The 23,254-nt window shown below is 42.1% G+C and overlaps 2 protein-coding genes across 2 annotated transcripts; both read right to left on the bottom strand.

Annotated features, from left to right (window-relative positions):
- Nucleotides 1-1,904: 1,904 nt before the first annotated feature.
- timp2a (TIMP metallopeptidase inhibitor 2a) lies at nucleotides 1,905-11,638 on the bottom strand. Its single transcript, XM_061028783.1, has 5 exons — nucleotides 11,218-11,638; nucleotides 6,344-6,444; nucleotides 6,098-6,206; nucleotides 4,705-4,829; nucleotides 1,905-4,131 (listed from the first exon to the last, which is right to left on the bottom strand). The coding sequence occupies exons 1-5, from the start codon at nucleotides 11,345-11,347 to the stop codon at nucleotides 3,934-3,936; spliced, it is 663 nt and encodes a 220-aa protein (XP_060884766.1). The 5' UTR covers nucleotides 11,348-11,638; the 3' UTR covers nucleotides 1,905-3,933.
- Nucleotides 11,639-13,617: 1,979 nt separating this feature from the next.
- sfxn2 (sideroflexin 2) lies at nucleotides 13,618-22,905 on the bottom strand. Its single transcript, XM_061028782.1, has 12 exons — nucleotides 22,721-22,905; nucleotides 19,269-19,520; nucleotides 18,782-18,952; nucleotides 18,592-18,690; nucleotides 17,603-17,678; nucleotides 17,315-17,400; nucleotides 16,257-16,317; nucleotides 16,086-16,152; nucleotides 15,909-15,958; nucleotides 15,750-15,799; nucleotides 15,616-15,663; nucleotides 13,618-14,431 (listed from the first exon to the last, which is right to left on the bottom strand). The coding sequence occupies exons 2-12, from the start codon at nucleotides 19,421-19,423 to the stop codon at nucleotides 14,332-14,334; spliced, it is 963 nt and encodes a 320-aa protein (XP_060884765.1). The 5' UTR covers nucleotides 19,424-19,520; nucleotides 22,721-22,905; the 3' UTR covers nucleotides 13,618-14,331.
- Between the last annotated feature and the right edge of the window lie 349 nt (nucleotides 22,906-23,254).

Genomic DNA, 23,254 nt, shown 5'->3' with positions numbered 1-23,254 from the left:
CTCAAATATTTTCCTAGTTGAGTAGATCACCACATCTATTTGAGCGTATTTGTCTGCCCTTCTCCCAGCACAGCCTCTACACTCAGCTCTCATGTGTCAAGTAGGACACACCCCAAACACAGCTACAGCTGATACAAGTGTGAAATATACAGCAGCACAAACCGAGGCCAAGCTCATCCGCCCCAAGAACCAAAATCACAGATGCTTGAACTTTAATGAAAAAATCTTTTTAATGACACATAATACATCTTTATCATTAGACCACCTCAAGTTAAAACGTTTATGAAATCCCATTGAGCACTACAACAAGAAAGGCTTTCAGGCAGTTATTGGATTATCTGATTATATTGTTGAAATGTGCTTGATAGTAACTAAAGGCTAATTGAAAATAAAGTAGATAAGATGAAATACAACCCTTAATATTTGCAGTCTATGATTCAACCACGTAAACGAGGCTACTTATCTTTGTTTCTTCTCTAGGCTTGCTAGTGTAGGCTAGCTTAAGGTCGCTAATGTCTAAAATGTTTAGTTTGAAATATGGCCCAGTGCTATATTTTCAGAAATTAAAACATCTGTCATCCCTAATCTGGAACACAACAGCAATACTTCTTAACAATGAGCTTTCCAATATGAACGTTTTATCAGAGGAGAATTGTCTAGCAGCAGTATGTCACAAATTGAAGTTCGTCCAGGGCTTTTGTCCTGACAGAAATATCTCACCTGTTGAATTATTTTCATGATTTTGACGCTTAAGTTCCCCTAAAGATGTAACGTTGGTGGTCTTTATCCATCTAGTGCCGTCATCACATTTTATTAGTGAATGTTAGCATGCTAAAGCGCTGAAATAAGATGATATCGAGGGTTATAGGCTACTGTGGATTGTCATTAGCATGCTGTGTGTGTATTTTCTTAAAGTGCCTATAAACTGCTAGCATGGCTGTATTGTAGGCTGTATATCTTCCGATTCTCTGTCCCATTATCTTCTAACTTCTGTGGAAATTTCACCACATTCTTTCCCACTGATTGTTTTATTAATATACAAACAGACAAAGGCAGTTATTCTACAATTCACTTAGCAGACGCTTTTATCCAAAGCGACGTACATCAGAGAGTAAGAACAACACAAGCAAGGATCTAGAAAAAAGGGAACAATGTCAGTAAGAGCAAACGATCAGCTTTGAGTCTGATTGGACACACAGGTGCTGACAGGAAGTGACCAGAGGCAAAGCACAACATTGAGGGCAGTTCTTGAGAGCTCTAATCAGTATAGAAACCATCTTATAAGTCGTCATTATCAAACAAAAACCATCGTCATTACCATCATCATCATCAATAATATGGAGACCATCATCATTAAGGTCGTAGGTATTCATGAAAGAGCTGGGTCTTTAGCTTTTTCTTAAAGGTGCAGAGGGACTCTGCAGATCCAATGGAGTTTGGAAGTTCATTCCACCACCGGGGGGCGACACATGTTAACACATGTTATCCTCTGAGTTTTCAACCACAAAATAGAAACTTAATCAGCCTCATTAGCATTAGGCTACATAGCTGCTAAATTGTGTTTGAAATTTGAAATAAGAAAAAGGCTATGCAGGCATGCTTTAATAAAATGCGAACATAAACATGCTAAAATGTTTGCAGTTAATTTGCTAATATAATATGCTGGTTGAATGTTTACTAATTCATTGGTCTTTATCGTTTATATTGTTGGCACGTTCACAATCTTAAGTTGGTGTTTTGTTGGCATTCCTGTGGGAACGAAACCCAAAGTATATGGACCCGTTGTGGAGAAACTGAATGTTCTTGGATTTGCATTTAGCAGAAAAGAAAAATGATTTCACTGGCCAGGGGAAACAGATCATATCAAAACATCTGCAGCAAATGACTCACGCATACCGCGTTCATTCTTTCAAACATGTTTTTATTTGATAATACTGAATATTTTTGTCCTTTGCCTGGACTTACACGAAGCGTCAACACATGCACAGTCCTCTAATCATACAAAGTAGCCATTCTCATTTCTCTAAACCGCTCCAAAAAAGGATTCATCGCTCTCACTCTCACGTTACTCCAGCGCAAGAGGACCCTCTCAACTCTACACTACAGCTAAATACATCTTAGACAAAGACAGCCAAAAACACACAAAAAAATCATGACCGGTATAATAATAATAATAATAATAATAACACTGAAAAAAATACAAAGTAATGAAAAATGTAAAGAGTTTACTTTTAAATTATGCCTCTAATACTCCATAATATATAGATTTGTTTGTTAATGTAGCTTGAGGTGTATAAAACAGCACTGTAAACTTTTATCGAGCGACTTGCTTTCTATGACGGCAATAAAGCTTTCATTAATGACGAGAGGGCGCAGGGGAGACGGGTCAAAGCTAACATTAAGCATGTGATTAGTCAGGAAATAAACCATCTGCAAGAATATATCAGGAAATCATGAAACTGCTTTTGGCATTTACAATCAATAGATTAAAAAAAAAGAAGAAAGAAACTGAAATAACATCCCACCAGCTTTTATTCTTTCTCTGAACAGTAAGATCTGCAAAAAGATCCCTTATAACCAAACCTCTTGCGCGCTCCCTTTTTTTATTCCCTTTCATTGCAGATACTATTTTTTTCTATGACAAAGATAGCAAGAATATGATTGCTCTCGTGAATAATAAATCACCAAAAAGTACTCGGGGGGGGGGGGGGGGGGGGGAGGAAGGCAGACTCTGCACCTGAGGTGGATTTCCCAAGCTAGGCGAACATCAGTGAGTTTAGGCTCTTGTCTTTACTGGACCTCATCCTCACAAAGTGCAAATCTAGTTCTAATGCAGTAAATAATGATCAAGTAACAACAAAAGTATATGCATAGGAACTGTACAGCTACATAGTGGGGACAACATCGGACAGGGGTGAAGATAAGATGAAGAAGATCGAGAAATTTAGGGGGTTATTTCTGACTTCTTGTTGTTGTTGTTGTTGTTGTTGTTGTTGTGTTTCACATGAAGGGCAGGTTTAAATTTAGAGCACTCATCTTTACACAGCATAGACTGGTCCAGCGAGGCCTGTGGAGGTCACGCGCTTTGGTTAAAAATCAACACAAAGAAAAGATTTTCACCTGACAAAACCAGCGAAAGATCAGCTATGCAAGATGATTCGTGCTTTTTTTTTTTTTTTTTTTTTTTTTAAAAGGAAAGAGCAAAGCGTTTTGTGGGCGTTTTTGTGTGACGTCACCAGTGGACGTCAAGAGCTCCCAGCACAGGATATGAGAGAGGCAGAAAATAAAATGATGTACCGAAAAAAAGCGAGACAATCATTTAAAAAAAAAAAATAAAAAAAAAAAAAGGCAACTTGGAATTTGGCTTTGGAGTAAAACGGAGAATGAGGTAATAAAAAGTAGAAGCACGATGGGTAACGAATGATCGTCTGTGTGTCGAGGATCGTGATTGGTGGATTTGGAGAGCAGAGCTGTTGATGAAAGAGCTTTTACGGGGCGGGGGGGGGGGGGGGGGGCGGGGCAAAAAGTGCTCTGTCTCATTAAGGGTTTATGTCCTCCTGACGCCAGCCTCAGGAGGAAGTGACTTCATCACTCGACCAGTCTATGTCTCATGATGCTATTTTAGTTGCTTTTTAAAAGAAACTGTGTCCGAAAACAACCCTTGAACCTCATCTGAGTCAGTGAATGTCGAGCAATGCGGAGCTTTTAAGAAGCCTCATGTTGCTTTTTTTTTTTTTTTGACTGAAACACTTATGGACAACAAATACAAAGAGAGGCTAAAGATTGTTTTCAGACCAGCTGGTAATCTCAGTCACATTAGCTTTGTTCTTTATATATATATAACATATATATATATATCAAAAATCACTTTGCCTGATGTTGTTGTCTTAAATTTCAATGGAATCATTTACATGTATGTGTCGTGCCACGTGACTAAGGATCCTCTGTGTCCAGGAAGTCCTTCTTGGGCGGTGCCACGCCGCGGTACCAGGAGCAGGAGTTGTCTGCCCTCTTGACGCAGGCGTAGTGGTTGGCCTGACGCCCGTGCACCTGCTTCTCAATCATCAGGTCCGTCCACAGACACTCCTCAGGGGCGGAGATTTCGCAGGGTAAGATGGTACAGCGAACAATCTGCAGAGACACACACGGCACACACTCTCTTATTGCGTACATATTTTGCGCAGTCATTGTACAGTCAAGTCATGATACGATTGTATCTTGTCGAAACGTAAGCGCCGATTGCCTAGCGCACTATCTACAGAGGCTATAGTCCTCGTCGCAGCGGTTGTGGGATCGAAATTTAAAAGTCTGTCCTAGACTTAATTCTATTCTTTCAAGTGTATACACTTAATATAAGGAATACAGCAAGTTGCTAAGCTTAGGGAAGACTTAAAAAAACCAGAGGAAAACAGCTTGTGTTGCTACATCCAAAGCTAAAAGAATCCATCTCTCACCTGCATGTTACACTGTTTTTTTATAAGCACAGTCTAAGATCAATTCAAGATTTAAAAAAAAAAAAAAACAAGGAGAAAGAAATGCAAATCCTTTTATTGGAGAAACTAAAACTATAAAACGCTTTGCTTGTTGTTGCGGCTCATGTCTCGTCTCATGCGGTCATGCTTTATCTGGTTTTGTTCTCCAGGAGGAGAAAAGAAAAACTGGGAGATAACCTCCCACACAGACACAGTTCTCCACTGCCTTTACCTTGCATTCACAGCCCATCTGGTAGCGCTGGCTGAGACCCTTCTTCTGGGTGTTGCTTAAGGAGTCCCAGGGCATAATGTAGTCACAGAGCGTCACATGCATGCCCGCTCCGCCCTCTGCTTTGCCTGTAAACGATTGGGGAGTGAAAAAAAAAAAAAAAAAAAAAAGCTCAAATCAGATATTTTTTGGACTGATGCCTGCAGGCGTAAACAAAGACCACCTGTCCTCGAGAGATTATGTTCCATGACTGAGTGCCACCAGTCAAAACAAGAAAAAGATTTCAAGCTGCGTTTAGAGATCTGCCGAGGCCGCGTCCTCGCCAGCTCACCCCTGCAGCTCTCGACATGTTGAACTCTTTTACAGCGCGTCCTCGCAGACGGGCCTGACTCACGCTTCGCTGTAACTCGTCCAGCTGTTAACCCTTCAGACTGCAGAGAGCATGAATCATTTTAAGAGTCGCACCGGTCAGCAGTTAAGTTAACTGTCTCTCCCACTGTTTAAGTCCCACATCTTGAAAAAAAAAAAAGGAAAAAGGGTCAGAGAGGGAGAAAACGCTGGCTTCAGCAGTTCCTTCTCTTACAACTCTATGTAATTAGGGTGCGAGCTTGTGGGTGCATCTCTGTCTGCGATGGGGAAACCAGAGCGTGTATGACATCATGCTCCTCTGTGTCTCCTATATTTCACTGTATTTTAGAGTGCCTCTTCTGCTTTCAATTACTATACCAGTGAGCATAAAAACAATCAGGGAATAAATATCCTTATCCAATGAGCTTAGCATAAAGACCAGAAAAGGGGGGGGGGGGCACTCTGAAGGCATTAATGAATAACTTACAGTACATGAAAGTACATCGACATGACCTTCAAGGTAGAATAAATCCCACCACGTCGCATTCATCTTTTAATACTGAAAAGAAGTGGATCATCTTACCTGTATCAAACATTTGGTTTTTAGGGCAGAAGGGGGGGGGGGGGGGGTTCAGTGGTTAAGCTAGTGAAACACCTGTGATATCACCTGAATCTACAGAATCCGTTGACATAATGCATGCAACGCTGGCTTTCATCGAAAGACGCCAAATATCACTTCAATGCATCAATTCAAAGCAAGTTTATTGTAAGTGTCACATCCACCCATTCACACGCTGTACTTTAAGTGCCCAACAGTACTAATCCATTCACACTCACACATTGCCGGAGTAGCCAAAGGGACCAATTTGGGCTTCAGTGTCCAAGGACACTTTGACACATCACTTCAGGAGCTGGGGATTGAGCTTCCAGCAGAGAGGCAACTGACTCTATCAGTGAGCCACAACCGCCCCAAGGTAAGAAGACGATGGTAAAATAGCTGTACTATTTGTGAACAAAACAGACATGGAACCTAGTTGGAAATACACACCTGAGATCAAATACTCCTTCTTGCCGCTGGCATCCAGGGTAACACCACAGACAGCAGACACAGGAGCAGTGAACACAGCCTCGATGTCCTGGTTAGGCCCCTTGAACATCTGGAAAAAAAAACCACAGCAGGAGAGTCAAGGGGTCAGGATAAGCTATTTGAAGATTTCCCCCTTTTTAACCAGAACACTATCATATCTGATTGATATCCTAGGTAAGGTCTTAAACTTGATATTAGTATCCTTACCTTGATCTGTTTGACCTCATACTGGATCCTCTTGATGGGGTTCCCGTAGATATCGTTCCCGGAATCCACCTCTCTCTCGCCCACCACCTTTGCTCGAATCACTGCGAGACGAAAAGAGGAAAATGGTAAATGGACTCGAGCTTGAAGCATATCGCTTTTCTAGTCTTCTGACTACTCAAAGCCCTTTTGCACCGCAGGTCACACCTACACATTCCACACACTGATGGCAGATGCTGCCATGTAACGTTACCATCAGGATTAACTAATCCCATTCATACACAATCATGCGCCGCGCGACCAAGCAGAGGGAGCAACTTGGGGTTAAGTGTCTTTCCCATGACACATCAGACATGTGGCTGCAGGAGCTGTGGATCGAACCCATGACCTTTCATTGAGACACAACGTGGAAGACGGACAAAACACTTCCAATAAATGAATGCAGAAAGAGTGCTGCTGTAAAAAAAAAAAAAAAGTAGAAGTGTGTTAGGCTCATTGCACTCATTAATGGGAAGCTCAGGGGAGTAAATTAAAGCAAAAATAAATGGGAATTTGTTTCAAATTAAAATCAATAGAAAGAATCCCATCAGGCAGGAAACATAATTTATAGAACCACTTACAAGAGGTGCGTTTCTCACCTTGTGTGTGTGTATGTATAGATGTTTGAGTTGGGTGTTTTAATGGCCTGACTGGCTACATCAGACTTCAGCTATGCTTGGGGCATTTATTCAGAATGGAAAAAATGAGCAATAGAGAGAAGAAAAAAAAAAGTAGGAACAGAGGACAATTACACTCAGATAAACACACACTCACAGTAGACTGCTGTGGCTCTGACACCCTTGGGTTCAGTTTTATGACTTTATGAGCAGACACAATTATCGGGGTCCACAGCTCCCCGAGTTAATAGCGTCTCTCTCTCAACAGGCATTAATCTGAAGGTTAACGGCGTCTAATTGGTTTGCAGAGTGCGGCAAACTTTATGGCACCAGACTCCGGTCAACCTCGCGGGTTAGTGTCGCAATACCCTCTGCTGAATGTCGTTTACGTGCTGCTCCTGTCAAGTTGTCATATGCCAGTTTAGCGTAACACAACTGCTCCTACGAGAGGCCATCCATCTAGTGGCAGATGGCTGCATTACAGCTTAGACACAACATTTAATCCGCATTGAGGGTATTGGGGGTGAAGACATTTATTCGTTTGGTCGACTAATACCAGGGCTTCTAGTTTATTACAAGCAAACTTCAGCATTTTATTTCCAATCTGATGCTTATTCAAATATCATGTGGAAGCCAGAATACACACATAAACACACACACACACACACACACACACAGCAGTATACCTGGTTGGCACTCTCTCCTACATTCCTTACAGTTTTTTCCGCTCTCATTTCCTGACCTCGTTCTGTGCCACAAACTAATGAGCAAAGAATCAGCAGCTGGACACAATACTAAGGGGAAATGATTCTGTTATTCACAACAGACTGTTATTATGGCAGCTTCACCTCGGCTGTTGCAAACATGTTTACTTCTCCTGCAGTAAAAACCCGAGCGGCTCACTCTGTGCAGTCTAAACAGTGTGCTGTGGGGGCTGCAGACTACACAACGCGATCCATAAACAGTGCGACGACAGGGGGTCTGCAGACGGCTAACTTTCACCGCAGATTGATTCTGAAGTCATTGGATCACCAGGAGGAGCCCCCCCCCCCCCATAAACCACCAACTGACCCACATTTTGGCTGCTCCCTTACCCCGCCCCAACCCAGACAACATTTAATGGCTTATACATCTGTATCAGTTGCACTAAGCAATGTTTTCCATGCCCAGACCGGACCCTATTTCAGCACACACACGGTGCCTCCCTTCAATCCGTCGCATGACAATCCATCTCTTTTTTTTATCATACTCCAGTTACCACCAAATCATCCCAGACTCTTCTGATGTGGTTTGCTCTGATCCAGACACATGAGGGCCTTCTGTTTAACCTGTCGTCTGACCCGAGAGACAGACCGCCCTCTAACGCAATCCGGCCTGTCTCCTGACCTCCGATAAGAACCTGTGATTAAGAGACGAAAGCTGTGTTGTTCTTTTTTTGTGAGGGTTTAAGTGGACAGTTATAGAAGCTGAAGTTTCATCAGTACAATGTTCTTTAGTGCTATATATCTTTCTTTATCTATAGAAGCACCAATTAATCTTTTTTTGCTCATTTGGGGCAGTGTACTCAGATGTAAACACAGCCTGGCATATCAACTCCTTTTAAGTAAATATCATAAACTTATTAGTAAGCAGTTGCCAGCTTACATCCAACAGCTACTGAGCAACATTATCGTTCACAAGGAGTCAGGATTCAGACCATTTAGTTCATGTGGGTCCAATATTCCTTCTTCTTTTAGCTCTATTTTTGGTCTCCACCATTTTCTGAAGGAAATATTCAGCTCTCTTCCAGTAAATGCTCCACTATTTTAACCATGGAGAAATATGTTAAAACTTGGATAAATATTGGAGAAGCTTTTGAAAAATGGAGAGAGGTTAGGCAGTTTTCAAGACAGTTGAAGAGATGGCTAAACACTGAAGCTTCAGTGTCCGAGACATGGCGACCTGGGTGCGCATCAACTCTAGAGAGGAGAGGCAGGGGGGGGGGGGGGGGGGGCATCGCTCGCCAATGTTTTGAATTTGTACTGCAGTGCCCATTTGTAACTCTACGTGTCAGAGTTACATATTGCTCCTTTAAGAATCCATCAGAGCTTTTTCAAAACCGTCCACAGCAGTCTAATGTATTTAGCACCTTTAAAGCAGGTTTTCAAGAGGAAAAAAAAAAAAAACCTTGAATGTTTCCATAAATGGAGATTTGTACTGTTGGGGTGTGTGTGCATGTGTTGTTGCATGTCCTCTCCTGCCTGCAGACAGCAGGGTGACTCTGGTCTTTCATGGCGCCCAGCCTCGGGACAGTCTGCCTGGGCAGGGCTGACGGGGAAGTTCCCCTTTGTGGGCAACAGATTTATATGAAGGAGGATGTTTGTCTGAGCACACATGCATGCAGCAAACGTGCGTGGGCGCATGACACTGCTTGATCTTCATGGCTTTGGTTTGATCTGGAGCACGGTTTAGTTTTAAAAACCGAAGGTAACACACAAAAGCACTCACACAGTGATTGTGCGTGCATGTAGGGGGATCCCACACACCAAGAAAACAAATATCAATTGTCCGACCGCAAAACTGTTGACAATGTCACTTTGTTGTTGCCTACATGCACATTCTTGGAAACCAGACAACCAACTCTATTCTGATTTTCTGGTCATTGCAAGCCGGCAAAATCCAATTCCGTCTTCCTTCTCCACCCCTCTCTTTGTCCGGCACCAGATTGGGGTTTTACGATCAGCCAGTTGTATCCTCAGGTCCACCCTGAAACCACTGCCGGACAATGACATCAACTGTTGTTAGCTTTAGTGGTCTGCACGTCTTTAAACACCATCCTATCCTTTAAAAAAAACAACATGAGCACACACAAAAAAAAAAGAACACTTGTCTTTGACACATCCTGTTACTAAGACCTGCCAGCTCAGCGAAAGATTGAGTCACACCTGAAAATAGAGCAGTCATTTTGAAATGTCAAATTACACAGATAGACATGTTAACCACAAACACATCTGAGAAGAAGACAGAGGAGAAAAAAAAGATGGAGCCAGAGTCAACGTATGGTCTAATAGTCCTCCATTCTCTTGAATACCATGCATATTTTAATGCTGGCCAGGATTTTTATTGAAATCACACCCTGAACTGACATCCAGATGTAATTTGTAGCCGGCATGTGTGCACGAGTCCACCATCCATTGCAGGCATGCAGCTATCTATTGGGGCTATGCAAGTGCAGTGTGCAATGTGTGCGTGTCTCCCTACTTTACATTGAAGAAAAGTTGGGAAAACCCCAGCAGCATTCCTCTAATTCCTCCCAGCACCACCCCTCGCAGGAAGAAAAAAGGGGCAGGAATGGAAATAAAATTTAAAAAAAAAAAGATGCATAAAGCTGTAAGTGTCATTTAACCCTGTCTTCCTCCTCCATTCAATTTCTTTTTCACATTCTCCATCCCTTGTCCTCCTCTCTGCTCTTTCCCTCCTCGTCTGTCTGTTCCTTCTCTTGTGCCACGTTGCCCTGCAGAAGCCAGGCGACGCTGCAGCTTTGTCCCAGAGCTGCTGAGGGTGAAGCCTGCCTGGTGAACACACACTCTGCACCAGACAACGAGACAAGACTCCTTCCTGTACATAACACTGACAAACACAAACATGGTGCGCACAAACCATGACATAGACCAGTAGTCTCCTCATTTTTTTTTTTTTTGCTTTAACTAAGCTTGTGCAATGAATTAACCCTGATTACAATAAAGTTAATATAGGTCATTATCAGCTCGTCAGTGACAGTCATAGGCTTTAACTCCTTATTGTCATTTTTGGTGGCCTTTGCTTTCAAATGAAATGTGTTGCTTCACTTTAAAGCACCCCTCCAGGACACCATATCTTCTTCCTCAGCTCCACAAATGTCTGCTTTGGCATTTTAAGGGTCTATGCATATTGCAATGACATAACTAAATGTGACAATGGGATAAGCGTGAGTCTGCGATCTGAGTGCAAACGCAAACTGTACAGGGCCATGGCCTTGAGTATCAACATCCTCCTCCTCCTCCTCCTCCACCTCCAGGCTTTCCAGCAATTTCCAGAAGCCCCTGTGACCCCAGCAGCAAGCAGCAGAGAGACGGGCTGAGTAACTGCAAACCCTCCGCTGTATATCCCACACAGTGCAACATGAGCAAGGTAAACAACAACCACCACCACAACAACAACAACAACAACAACAACAACAACAGTCCCCGGGGCTCTACTCACCTACATCGGCGTTGCAGAACGCCTGTTGCGGATGCACCGGAGCACAGCTGCACGCTTCCGCGAACTCCTCTGCCCGCCACAGGACGAGCAGCGCCAGCGTGCAAAGGACGCCGTTAACGGCAAACGGCATTTTTATAAACACTGGATGTGATCTTTTTTTTTTTCCCACCCTCTTCGTCTCTCTGTGCTGCGCAAATGCGTTGCAGTCTGGATACAGCAGCTGGCAGCAGAGTTTCCCCCCCCCCTTCTTTTTTTCTTCTCTCTTTTTTTTTTTTTAATACAGACGTCAACAACACCGGGCGGCTCGCTCTCACAGCTCCGTTACAAAGGTGAGGCGTCACTGTGGACTCGGCGGATTCCGGAGGTGTCTCGGCTGGTGTCGGCAGCAGCTGTCTCTATTCTGGGTGTGTTTTCGTTCAGGGATCGAGGCGGTTTTATAAACGCTGCACGGAGCGGCTCCTCCCACCTGCAGGGAGGTGTCCTGCCGGCAGGGGGGCGCTGCAGTCTCCGTCTAGTTTAGTTAAGTTTATTTGCACTTTTTTTTTTTTTTTGAAAGAAGAGTCAAACAGAAAATTAAAACAAATAAAAAATAAAACACATGTGCAGGTGAGGGCTTATCTCAAAACCTCACCTTAAGAGATTCAACAAAATTACAATTCACTTAGCAGACGCTTTTATCCAAAGCGAGGTACATCAGAGAGTAAGTACAACACTAATCCATTCATACACCGCCACAGAAGCAGGGGGAGCAATGCAGGGTTAAGTGTCTTACCCAAGGACACATTGGACATGTTGCTCAGATGGGGATTGAACCCTTCACCTTCCTGTTGCGAGGCGACAACTCTACCAACTGAGCTACAGCCACCTAAGTTAAATAAATTTAAATAAAATACAGTAAAAATAACAAAGTAAGAATATTTACTATCACAAATAAAATTTACCCAATTGAAAATGACATACAAACATTGAAAATATCAAAAAAAATAGAGCAAAACAGGACGTACAGTATGTAGACAATTTTACAAAATCAGGACAATTCACTACAAATCTTTCTGACATCAACGCATTTCTGAATCTCAATTTGTATCTCGAAAAAAACAAAAAAAATCATCAAGTAGTAAATAAAGATGCATGTTCCATAATTAGATTTTACGGTATCTTATTGAGTCCTCGGGATGTACGACACATTGGTAGGTATAGGTTATTGGTTTGTCTAGTTGAGTAATAGTTCACTTGAGAATTAAAAATGAAAAATGCTTTAAAGCTTTCTGGCAAGTTTGCACTCATGTATTTAACTTTAAAAAAAAAAAATAAAGCTACTTATTTGAAGAATATTGATATCAAAGATGGTCAATATGTTACACTTCAGAACAGGCACAGCTGATCGACCGTGTGATGACCATTAAGAGGTCAATGAAAATGAGATATCTGTTGTGTTTGTAGATTATACCAGGGCACAAACACGTGGCTAGTGTAACTGTCTGTTACAGTTCTTTATTAATGTTCAACTCAAAGAAACTCATTATCAAGCGAATATGTAATTATAACCATATAGTACAACTTTAACATTGTCTTTTGAATTATTCAGAAAATATGAAAACTGATAACTGGAAGACAGCTGAAGAGTTTCCGATGGAGGACAATGATGATGTCATTGAATATGATGCATGCTGTAGATATCAAGTACAGACATTAATACGGATGTAAAAACAACACAATACATTCAAATAGCCAAATATATGTAATGGTTAAACACTTGCACATTTTATAGAGAATATTTCTAAATTCAGCATTAATTAAACTTAACCTATATGTTACAATGTTACAATTCACCTAGCAGACTCGTTTATCCAAAGCAACATACATCAGAGAGTAAGTACCACACTAATCCATTCATACACCGCCACCAAAGCAGCGGGAGCAATGCGGGGTTTCCCAAGGAGACATCAGACATGTTGCTCTGCTGGGGATCGAACCTGATCGAAACTGAGCCACAGCCGCACTGCCAGAGCAACAGCCGCATACGATGTGGATGTGTTGTCATACTTACTGAATACTTACTTAAGGGGCGGCCGTGGCTCAGCGGTAGAGTCGGTTGTCTTCCAACTGAAGGTCAGGGGTTCATCTCCGATGTGTCCTTGGGCAAGACACTTAACCCCATGTGGCTCCTGCTGCTTCATCAGCGGCGTGTGAATGTGTGATTAGTTATTAATGATGGACACTACATAGCAGCCATCAGCGTGTGAATGTGTAGGTGTGAAAGATCTTTGAGTAGTCAGAAGACGAGAAAAACAATACACAAGCTCAAGTCCATTTACTTCAAGGCGTACATTACACTATTTCTAACCTATAATTATAACTAATCACATAAAGAAACAATCAAAACAAAATACAGGGTACTGTATTCAAATATTTCTGTTGTTTTATTCCAGCTTATTCAGAGTATTGTGGCACAATTCAGTGTTCACACAGTAGAAAGATCAAACTGGAAAACCTCTCACACAGACAAGTCATAAAGTTCTACCTCCATTCTGGCAGAAGATGGCAGTATCCTCCACTTTTTTTTAAAAAATCACACTGAATGCCAGCTTCTGAGATAAGCCATGCATAGAAGTACTTTTCTGGTTTCACAGTAGAGACGATATTGGTTTAAAAAAAAGAAAAAAAGAAAGAAACTCCAGCCACTGTGTGAAAGGCACAGATTTAAGGAAACTTTGCAGATTTAACAGAATTTTCCAACACAGAGACACCGACAAAACAGACAATGACGACAACTACAGGAGACTCATTTCACAAAGGGCACAGTGACAGAGTCTTTATCTGTGAAATAACGCCCTGTTCCTGAGGTCAGATCATTTGGTTTGTCAACAGGAGTACACAGCGCCCCCCCCTTGTATGTGTTTAAGATACGAAAAATATAAGAAATCATTTGAACCAAGGAAAGAAAAGCAGATTAAAAAGTGACACGATTCATCAAAGTTCCCACAGATAAAGCACTGATATGAAGATGAAGCAGAAGAAGCATTTAATCATAACAAACATTAGAGAATGGGAACAGACTACATGGACATGTGATCTGGTCTTGGGTGTCATTTTGATAATGCTAATCCGCCCTCAAAGGCCTTTGTTGAAGTAGACTTGTTGTATTGCGTCTCCGTACTTCGACTTGATGGAGTCTCTGAGCTCGGGCTCCAGCTTGGACACGGCCATAGAGCTACACAGAGAGAGGAGGGGGGGGGGGGGGCATGGTGAAAATGTACTTTGTTTGATTAAACATTACAGATTTCTTTACTTATAGAGAACACAAACTAACTGAACATTACTGAGAACACAAAAGAGAGTGAAGGTCCCCCCTGCCATGAGACCTCAGTGAATTCCAAGACCAACATGTTTGCTATTGTTTTGCCTTTTATTTAAGGACAGTTTAAGGACATTTTCTGGCAGTATTCATTGAAAAAGTCAAACATTATTCAAGCCACCATTTGTCCCTGGCTTTAGACTGCCGTACATGTTTTTAGGAGCCAGAGGGGTTTGTCTTTTTATTGTACATGCACTGCACAAAATGATGGAACGAGGCGACCGAGTCCGACGCTTTGATGAAAGTTGTTGCCTTTTCTATCAATGCTACGCGTTGTTGAACACATTTACAGTATCAACGATTAAGCGGCGAGGATCAAAAGCTTTTAAGTCGTAGAAAAGAGTACAAAGCCTCTTTCATTACGCGCACGTGTGATATTAACGTCATGCCTCAGAACGACCTGCTGTGTTCACACGTCGGCTTTAAGGAAGCTGGTGGGGGTAAATTCTGAGTAAAAGCCGTTTGCCTTCACGTATGAAGCATGACTCCGGATATTTTCAGGAGTTTTATGTACAATAATGTTTTTTTATCATTCCTGATTAATACGGGTAGATAATGTTTTACCACACAAGTATTCACCCGATTGTTTATTTAATTACAAACCGCAGCTGTCTTAGCTACAAACGTGAGTCCTGGTCTAACTGAAATGTAAGTTCTGCTTTTGTAAGACTCAGTTCAAGTTCTGAGAAATAAACGTATGAATGGTTTCTATGGATGATCCAGGTGGAATTAAAAAGAATAATATCTTGGGGCGCTGGTGGCGCAGTGGTTAGTGCAGGCGCCCCATGAATGGAGGCCATAGTCTTCCAAGTGGGCGGCCCAGGTTCAAATCCTGCATGTCATTCCCTACTCTCTCTCTCCCTGATTTCCAACCGTCCTATCTCTCCATTAAAGTAAAAAAAAAAGCCCAAAAATAAATCTTAAAAGAACAATATCTTTCTTTTTCAAACTTCCCATAATGACTCTGACAAAATAAAAGGAGCTCAAGGCTTTTAAGTGCATGTGTTGCAGATTGAAAAAGTGCAGACACAGGTTCTTACCATCTCTGAGGGAAGAGGGAGCAGGCAGCAGGCACCATGAAGATCAAACTTTAAAAGAAAAAGGAAAAAAAAAACGTTATTATCATCCAAACACTCTGGAGAAAATTCAAATCTCTCCGACTCGTTGTACTTACAATCCTCCGACCAGCATCACTTGGATTGGTCCATGTAGATACGTGATTCTCTGTGGGGGGGGGGGGGGGGGGGGGGGGAGAGAGAGAGAACGAGAGCTTGATGAGCCTCATGTTGGGACTCTAACAGCAGGAAGGAAGTGATCAAGGTGAAGGTCTGACCTGCATGAACTTGTATTTCTCCAGCCTCTGCATGATGATGGGCAGGATGACTGACAGAAGAAATGACAGATCGTCAAAAGAGGAAAAGGAGAACTTGGAAAACTCTATGGAATAATAATAATAATAATAATAATAATAATAATAATAATAATGATAAGAGGAAACTTCTCTGCATACTCATTCCTGGTGCAGCCATGGTGATCCGAGAGACGACCACTTGTGTGATGCCTTTCACCGCCGCTTTCTACACCAAGATAAAACAAAGATTTCAAAACTGTTCAGCAATTAACAAGAGGAGAACTGTTGTGTGTTTCATAGACGTATAGAGGATGTGTTTGGACAGCTGACCGTGGAGTGGCCCAGTGCGTTGCCGTTTTCATCCGTGACAGCGATACCGTTCAGGATCTCCCTGACGAGCAGAGAGACAGGAGGAGGAGGAGGAGGAGGAGGAGGAGGAGGAACAGAAAAGAAGTTCAAGAACATGACATACGAGAAAAATCTAAAATCCTGAGATGAATGTTAGATGAAAGAAACTTAGATATTCTGACTCGACTTTAAAAGCACACTGAGTGTTCATAAATAACTCAAAGGAGTGACGTCCAACAGAAAAGACAAAAAATAAAGTGGGGAAAAAAAAAACCTTCACATGGCAAACAGTGAACAGGCAGAACGCTAAAGAAAAGATATATATAGACTTTTAACCTCAAATTAAAATGCAGTCTGTAGGAGTATGTTTAGGAGCTATAGGAGTGTGAGACAAAAATTGCTCCAGCAGGTGTCCCCTCTGGGTTCAGGTCATACACTTTATAGGTAGGAACTTCCACCGGGGTGTCAGGTGTTGCTACACGGCAGAGCACGAACGCCCTTTTGACCGCTACGCCATGCTACAGCACACAAGGTTACGCCGAGTGTTTTGAGTGAATCTTTGAATGAAAATGTACGGACAAATGTTGGAACCTTCCAAAAATGAAAAATTGAAGGCATTTAGTGAGTGAACAAGAAATCTTTCTTAAACAAAGAAGATATTTGACTGTCGTATTTCACGAGGACGCTCGGGGGGGGGGGGGGGGGGGGGGGGGGCAAGGCAAGCGTCCTTGTGGCAAGGATATAAAAAAAGGACTTTCACAAATATGTCGACAACCTCCATGGAAGTTTTGGCCGCAGACACCGAGCTTTGTTGTGATCTCTTTCATCCCTGTTTTTTAAAGTATAAACCCTTAAAAGGTTCTACAACAGAAAATGTACAGACTACTGTGATTTGACCTTCCCACATAACCACATCATCACCTTCCCTTAAATAGGTTTTTTTTTTTTTTTAACCTTTATTTATGGCGGTCAGTCCCATTGAGATCCCAGATCTATTTTCTCTTGAAGACCTGTTAGGAGTACTAACAGCAGAGACTTACTGTTGCCTCATCATGGGAATGTTTACACAGTTAGCAGATGCCACCGCTGCAAAAGGGACCCAGCGAGCAACAAGGGGAGGAGCTTTCTGCAACGAAGAAGTGGAGACAAAAAAAAAAAATGAGTCCGTTTGTGAACGTGAAAGATCCCTGATCCAAATTAAAACGCAGAGAATGCATGACTGAAAAATACGGCAATTACAGAATCATCCAGACAAATGGAGGATAAGAGACTTTTTTTAAAAAACAGAGTCAACTGTCTGTGTAGTTTGGAAAATAACATGTGCGTACCTTTGTGTAGAGGTTGAGTCCCACTGCTGTTGCTAACGCTGTGCTCGTTGCTGTAAGGTAGGCGACTCCGATCTGCCTGAGAGAGACAAAACGCCGCTTATTATAAGACCATGAACAAAGTCGGTTTGCACATGAATGAATGAATGTTTGATTTTGGTGTCTGCTGAATTTACATGGAAGTTTTCAGACACATTAGCGGAGAATCAATCAAATGTTCCAGCGTGACATTAAGCCCGACATCACAACCACAGCACCGTCAACGTGAACCACCGTCCAAATAATAAATCACTCCAAGAGGTAAGATACGACACCAACACAGCCCCCCCCCCCCCCCACCCTCAACACAAGGGGGCGCAATACACCAATACAAACAGAACAAATAAATCCCCTTCATCTTACTTCATCACTTCCAAACAGTTTACATGTGATCCAGTTCATCACATGATAAATACAGTCATATTTATCCGTCTGGTTTACAGCGTTTATCTGTATACGTGACGCTCTCACAGGCTGCTCTGGTGACGGATTTAAACGTCCTTTATCATCCAGGAGGACAAGATGTTAAGTTCGTTTAATTTATGTGTTGACATGCTCTCTGTGATGCATTCAGCAGAGTATTAATGAAAACAATGCTCCAGCTGGAATGAGAGAAAAACAAAAAATAAAGAGGACGTGCTGTTGTGGTTGTACTCTAAATTCCTCTCTTATTTGTGTTATTAAATGTAAGATTAAAGTGCATTTAATCTCTAGTTTCCTTCACGTTAATCTGAGATTCACTGCACACTTCCTCCACGTTGAAGGAGCTGGTGGAAGGTTGTCTTTTTGGCGTCTTGAAAAAGTGACTGGGGAACTCATTCAGACGTGAAACAACATGTTCCACTTTACATAATGAGTTATGAAAGAGGAGAGCGGCAACCCCCGGCAGGATCCTGGTTTCTTCAGGCGGGCCGCATTAGCCGAGACGCTTACATTATCAGTGAAAGTCTTACTTGGGAGTGATGGGGGAGGCGGCGTTTCTGTTCGTGTAGTTGACCAGAGCGTTGAAGGACTGATTCACCCACTGCCAGAACACCACGGCAGGAACTGTCCTGCAAACCACAAGCAAGTTACGAAACCTTCAAAAGCTCCCCTGGGAGACTTTCGCACGTTTTTCCTCATCCGTGCGCTCTTCTTCTGTACCTGTAGAACTGCAGCATGCAGCCGGTGATGGCCATGCCTCCGGGGACCTGAAATGACATGCGGCCGATCAGGTTCATGCGATCCCCTGTGTCCGGGTGGAAAGCCGAGTCGTACAGCTTCTTGGCGTAGTGGAGCTGCTCCTCTGTGGTGCCTGGAGGGATAGATCCTGCCCTGTACAAGAAAACCCCCAATATATGATATACACAACTATGGAAACAGTCAACATTTGTGTCTTCTTGTACACAACATTTGTCCCAGCTGAGCACATAGCACGTCTAAGTATGACAGAAAAGTAGAACATTTACTGAGGTTCTGCAGAGCAACACTTCTGCTCAGCTGTTACCTGAGCACAAAGCAGAAAGGGGGTCGGGAATGAGAGTTTCACGACCTCACAAAAGATACAACACGTGCGTGTGCCGCGGTACTATAACCCGCATGTGACCGCAGCATTTCACGTTGCTAATAATTACCATTTTTTTTCCCTCACCTGCAGCTTTCCACGAGAGCCTTGGCCTCATCCAGGCGTGAGTCGGGGAGGAGCGCCGTCCGACAGTCCGTGATGTTGAAGAAGTGTTTCAGCCGGCCCATGAACGTCGCCTGATCCCATCGCGGTTCGTCGATGTCGAATGAGCTCAAAGCCATCGTGCCGGTTTAGGAGCGATCTAATAATAAGTCATTAAGAAGTTCACGATTTTGGAGCAGCTCTGCTCAGAGGTGACTCAGCAGCTGCAGACCAAACCTGCACAAGAAGAAGAAGAGGAAGAATCGTGTCATTCGACAATGCAGAACATTTTAAACAGATTCTGGTTCTTAGTGGATCTCTACAGTTTGTCACAACACGGGTCATGTTTGTCCTTCCACCAGTCCGTACTGGTTTCAGCTGATGTAACATTAACAGATTTTTAGCTCAGTGGGTCAGAGAGCCTTTGAACCCCCACAGGGCTAAGAGTGTGTGAGTGTGTGTGTGTGTGAGGGGGGGGGGGGGCAGCTATTATTAGCCCTTCACCAGAAAATTAAATGCGACTACATTGATGATCAATGGTTTATTGTATTTGTCTCTTTGTGCACTTCTCAAACATGAAAAGGTTCTGCTTGTCTTTGAGATTTCCCGATTTGGCTCAATAAATGATTGTAAGAAATTGAAATGTGCACAGCAAGAGTCTAGACCAGTATGTCAATCTTTTACTTTTGCTAACTAGGATCTAATGGTTCATGAAAGTCTGTAGTTGAAGGGCAGTGTGTGTACGAAGAAGATATACTTTATTTATTCACTTTTACACTCTGTTGTTGAACATGCTACACACACATACACAAACAGGATCCTATAGACACGCACTAATGGAGAGATGTCAGAGTGAGGGGGCTGCACACAGCGAGCACTCCTGAGCCGGGGGGGGGGGGGGATTTGGTGCCTTGCATAAGGGCACCTCGGCAGTGCTCAGGAAGCGAACTGGCACCTCTCCAGCTACCAGACCAACTTCCACATTTGGACTCACCAGGACTTGAACCAGCCACCCTCCAGTCCCCAACCCAAATCCCTGCAGACTGATCTACCGCCGTATAAATATGTAAGTGATCAGGTGTGACATCATTTTACAAAAGAAAGAAAATACTATAGCTACTGCAGCTAAAGTAACATTTTAACTACAAATATCAAACATTTTTCTCCGATCATAACTCTAAATGTTTTTTTTTTTAAATGAGAGATGATGTTGGGTTTTTGAGATATAGTTTGTCAAAAATAGGATTTTGCAGATGCCACTCTGGGCTCTGATCAGCTGATTAAACAAAAGTGAAAGTCCGCACTTGGAGTTCCTGAAGTTCCTGTGTAGGTAACGAAACAAGGGTCTGGTGGGCATGGGTTTCTGTTTTGTGCTCCACAATAAGGGTAGCTCTTTTTTTTTTTTTTTTTAGGATCGGGCCCCCTCCCGAGCTGGACTTAATGATTCCCAATATGTGCCCTTTGGAGTCAACCCAACAAAACCCTGAACAAACACAAACTCTTGTTTCTACCTAAATACTCTCAGGAGTCAAACTTGCACTAGAAATCATTGACCACATCGTGGTAAATGGTTCCACAGGTTGTCATTTTGGGGGTTTTGCATCTTCAGCATTCTTCTTCTTATTACACACAACCTGCTGAGTGCGGCTCTAACTATCCAAACACCCCAATGAGCATCTTCACCAGTACATTACTAATTATTTTCTGGAAGCACTAAGTCCAAATCTCTGTGTGGTTTAATGTTTTGTGAGTAAAGGGCACATGAGGAGAGGAGGATATCAGTGCGCTCTTCGGCGACTCAGTCCGGCTGGAACTGGATCTTTTCTGCAGCTGCTTGTTGAGAAAGTAGGATAAGGTCTGCAGAACCTTGTGGGGAACCCTGAACATGAGCCAAAAGTCAAGATGGCCTCACATACCATGAAATATCATGAAGATTATACTAACAAACAATGGAACTGATGGCTGCATCGGATGAAACGAGGTCATTAGACAGTAATACTGGGACACACATTGTGTAATAATAAGACAAACAGAGATAATGCAACAGTTCACTAAAAGAAAAGATTAGGGTTGAAACTAACAAACTTTTTAACCTGTTTTGTGAAATGTATGAAATTGGTAAAAAAAAATGCCAATAACATTTTTACACTACCAAAGTTTGCACTTTGTTTGACCACAACTTTGTTAGTTTTGTTTAACCTACAATAAAAATATTTTATGTATGAAACCTGAACATATTCATTTTTTTACAAAGATATTCATGATGAAAAGCAGAAAATGTAACATAAGAAAAGCTGGAGCGAGCGAATTATGGACTTTATTTGGCTTATAAATCGCTAGAGAAAAACAAACTAATGTTGTTTTCCTTTTTCTGTCTTTGTCTAATTGTTTCCGCCTGAGAACGAATCTATCAGAATCAAAATAAGAATGTGTCTTGGTGTTCTTGGTGCATAAATCAAACACCATAAAAGGAGAATATTAAAAAAGTAAACAGCATGATACTGTCAGGGGAGGGGAGATAAAATAAACTGTAAAAAAAAAAAAATCAAATTTAGGGAGCAACATGTGCTGGAAAAACTGGACAGGTGTGCAGGAAGGTGCAAGGTGATGTTTGTGCAAATGTCTTTTAAAATGGTAAAGAATGAAAGATGCCAACAATATAAACAGACAGAACTTTAGTCCAATGGAACATTTAAAAAAAAGAAGCTTTTTTTTTGTCTCCAGACCAACCAATCGAGAAACTAAAAAGTAAGAAAGTGTCAACAGAAAAAGAGTGATTATTAATGTGTAACACCTCATGGACTACATTTTAAATACAGATACATAATCAGATTAAATAATCTGCAATTGTAACTGATTATTTGAGTTGGGGTTCTGTCTGATTGGCAAAACTAATTTCAACAATTGATTTCAGATCTGTTAAAGTTGAGATATGTGCCACATGATTGATTCTTTGAACACAACTGTATCCCTACAAACATGTAGACAGAGGTTGGAGACCGATTTGAAGGCTAACTGAAAGCTGTGTGGAAAAAATATAAGAAGGACTAGAAGAAGCTTCGGGAGAGGCTTGACAAACTGGATCTGCAGCCCAAAGCAGACGAGAAAAAACAACAACTGAGTACATCTGGATAACTAATATATCATCACAAGTCAGCAGCTCAAAGCTTGTGTATGCATACTCTTTTTTTAATGATATACTGTTTATATAGTTGTTCTAACAAAGGCATAAACTTGATGTGTGTGCAGACAGTGGTTTGTGTTCAGCAGACCAAACAACCTGCAGTGAAAAAGAGTGAAGTGGAAACAGACTGATGCAACACTTACTCGAGTAACCGGCTGGTTTTTTACTTCTGCAGCAGAAACAAAGAAACAGACGAGACTTAGTGTCAACTGATGGAGGGCAACCTTGACAGATTAAAAACAGATAAACATACCTTTGTTAGATCCTTCGACAGTCCAAACTGAACCTGTCAGGTAATCAAATGTGCTCGTGAGCAGCAAAGATATGTGCACGTGGCAAAGCGTCCTCCAATCACGAGTTGGGGCAGCTCCCTTTACATGAAAACTAAACCTGACACTTTTCTGACCGACTCACTTCAAAACATACACATGCAGTCAATGTGTGACTGATTCGGTTTTTTTTTTTCGTTGAATGTCAATGTGACCAAAAAAAACACACGGCATTACCTGTTAAAGCTAAGTAGCCAGCTGATTTCCGCTTACTAGTTAGTTGATAATGTGAAGACTTTATTTTGTCTGTGCACAATAAATATGTATGCATTAACGCATTTTAAGAAAATAACGAACACAAAAATCAAACACAGAGATCAATTCGTGGCCTAAATTTTGGACCATGTAACATGCAGCTCATCTCGGGAAGCTAAACTCGTCTTCCATACCGGTATTGCCAGATCTCGCGAGAGAAACAAGCAACCAGCTCTATAGAAACAAGCCCAAAAACAAGCGAC

This window comes from Labrus mixtus, chromosome 21 (assembly GCF_963584025.1).
Source record: "Labrus mixtus chromosome 21, fLabMix1.1, whole genome shotgun sequence".
Lineage (NCBI taxonomy): Eukaryota > Metazoa > Chordata > Actinopteri > Labriformes > Labridae > Labrus > Labrus mixtus.
The sequence above is the reverse complement of the archived record's forward strand: the minus strand, read 5'-3'. Positions and strand labels throughout refer to the sequence as shown.

Excerpts from the sequence above, each read along its gene's own strand:
- sfxn2 (XM_061028782.1), bottom strand. The coding sequence starts at position 19,423 with ATGGCTTTGAGCTCATTCGACATCGACGAACCGCGATGGGATCAGGCG. Across the intron at positions 17,401-17,602 it reads GACTCAACCTCTACACAAAG|AAAGCTCCTCCCCTTGTTGC; the intron begins GTACGCACATGT and ends TCTTCGTTGCAG. Across the intron at positions 14,432-15,615 it reads TCCCTCTTCCCTCAGAGATG|CTCTATGGCCGTGTCCAAGC; the intron begins GTAAGAACCTGT and ends CTCTCTGTGTAG.
- timp2a (XM_061028783.1), bottom strand. The coding sequence starts at position 11,347 with ATGCCGTTTGCCGTTAACGGCGTCCTTTGCACGCTGGCGCTGCTCGTC. Across the intron at positions 6,445-11,217 it reads GTTCTGCAACGCCGATGTAG|TGATTCGAGCAAAGGTGGTG; the intron begins GTGAGTAGAGCC and ends TTCGTCTCGCAG. Across the intron at positions 4,132-4,704 it reads AGATGGGCTGTGAATGCAAG|ATTGTTCGCTGTACCATCTT; the intron begins GTAAAGGCAGTG and ends GTGTCTCTGCAG.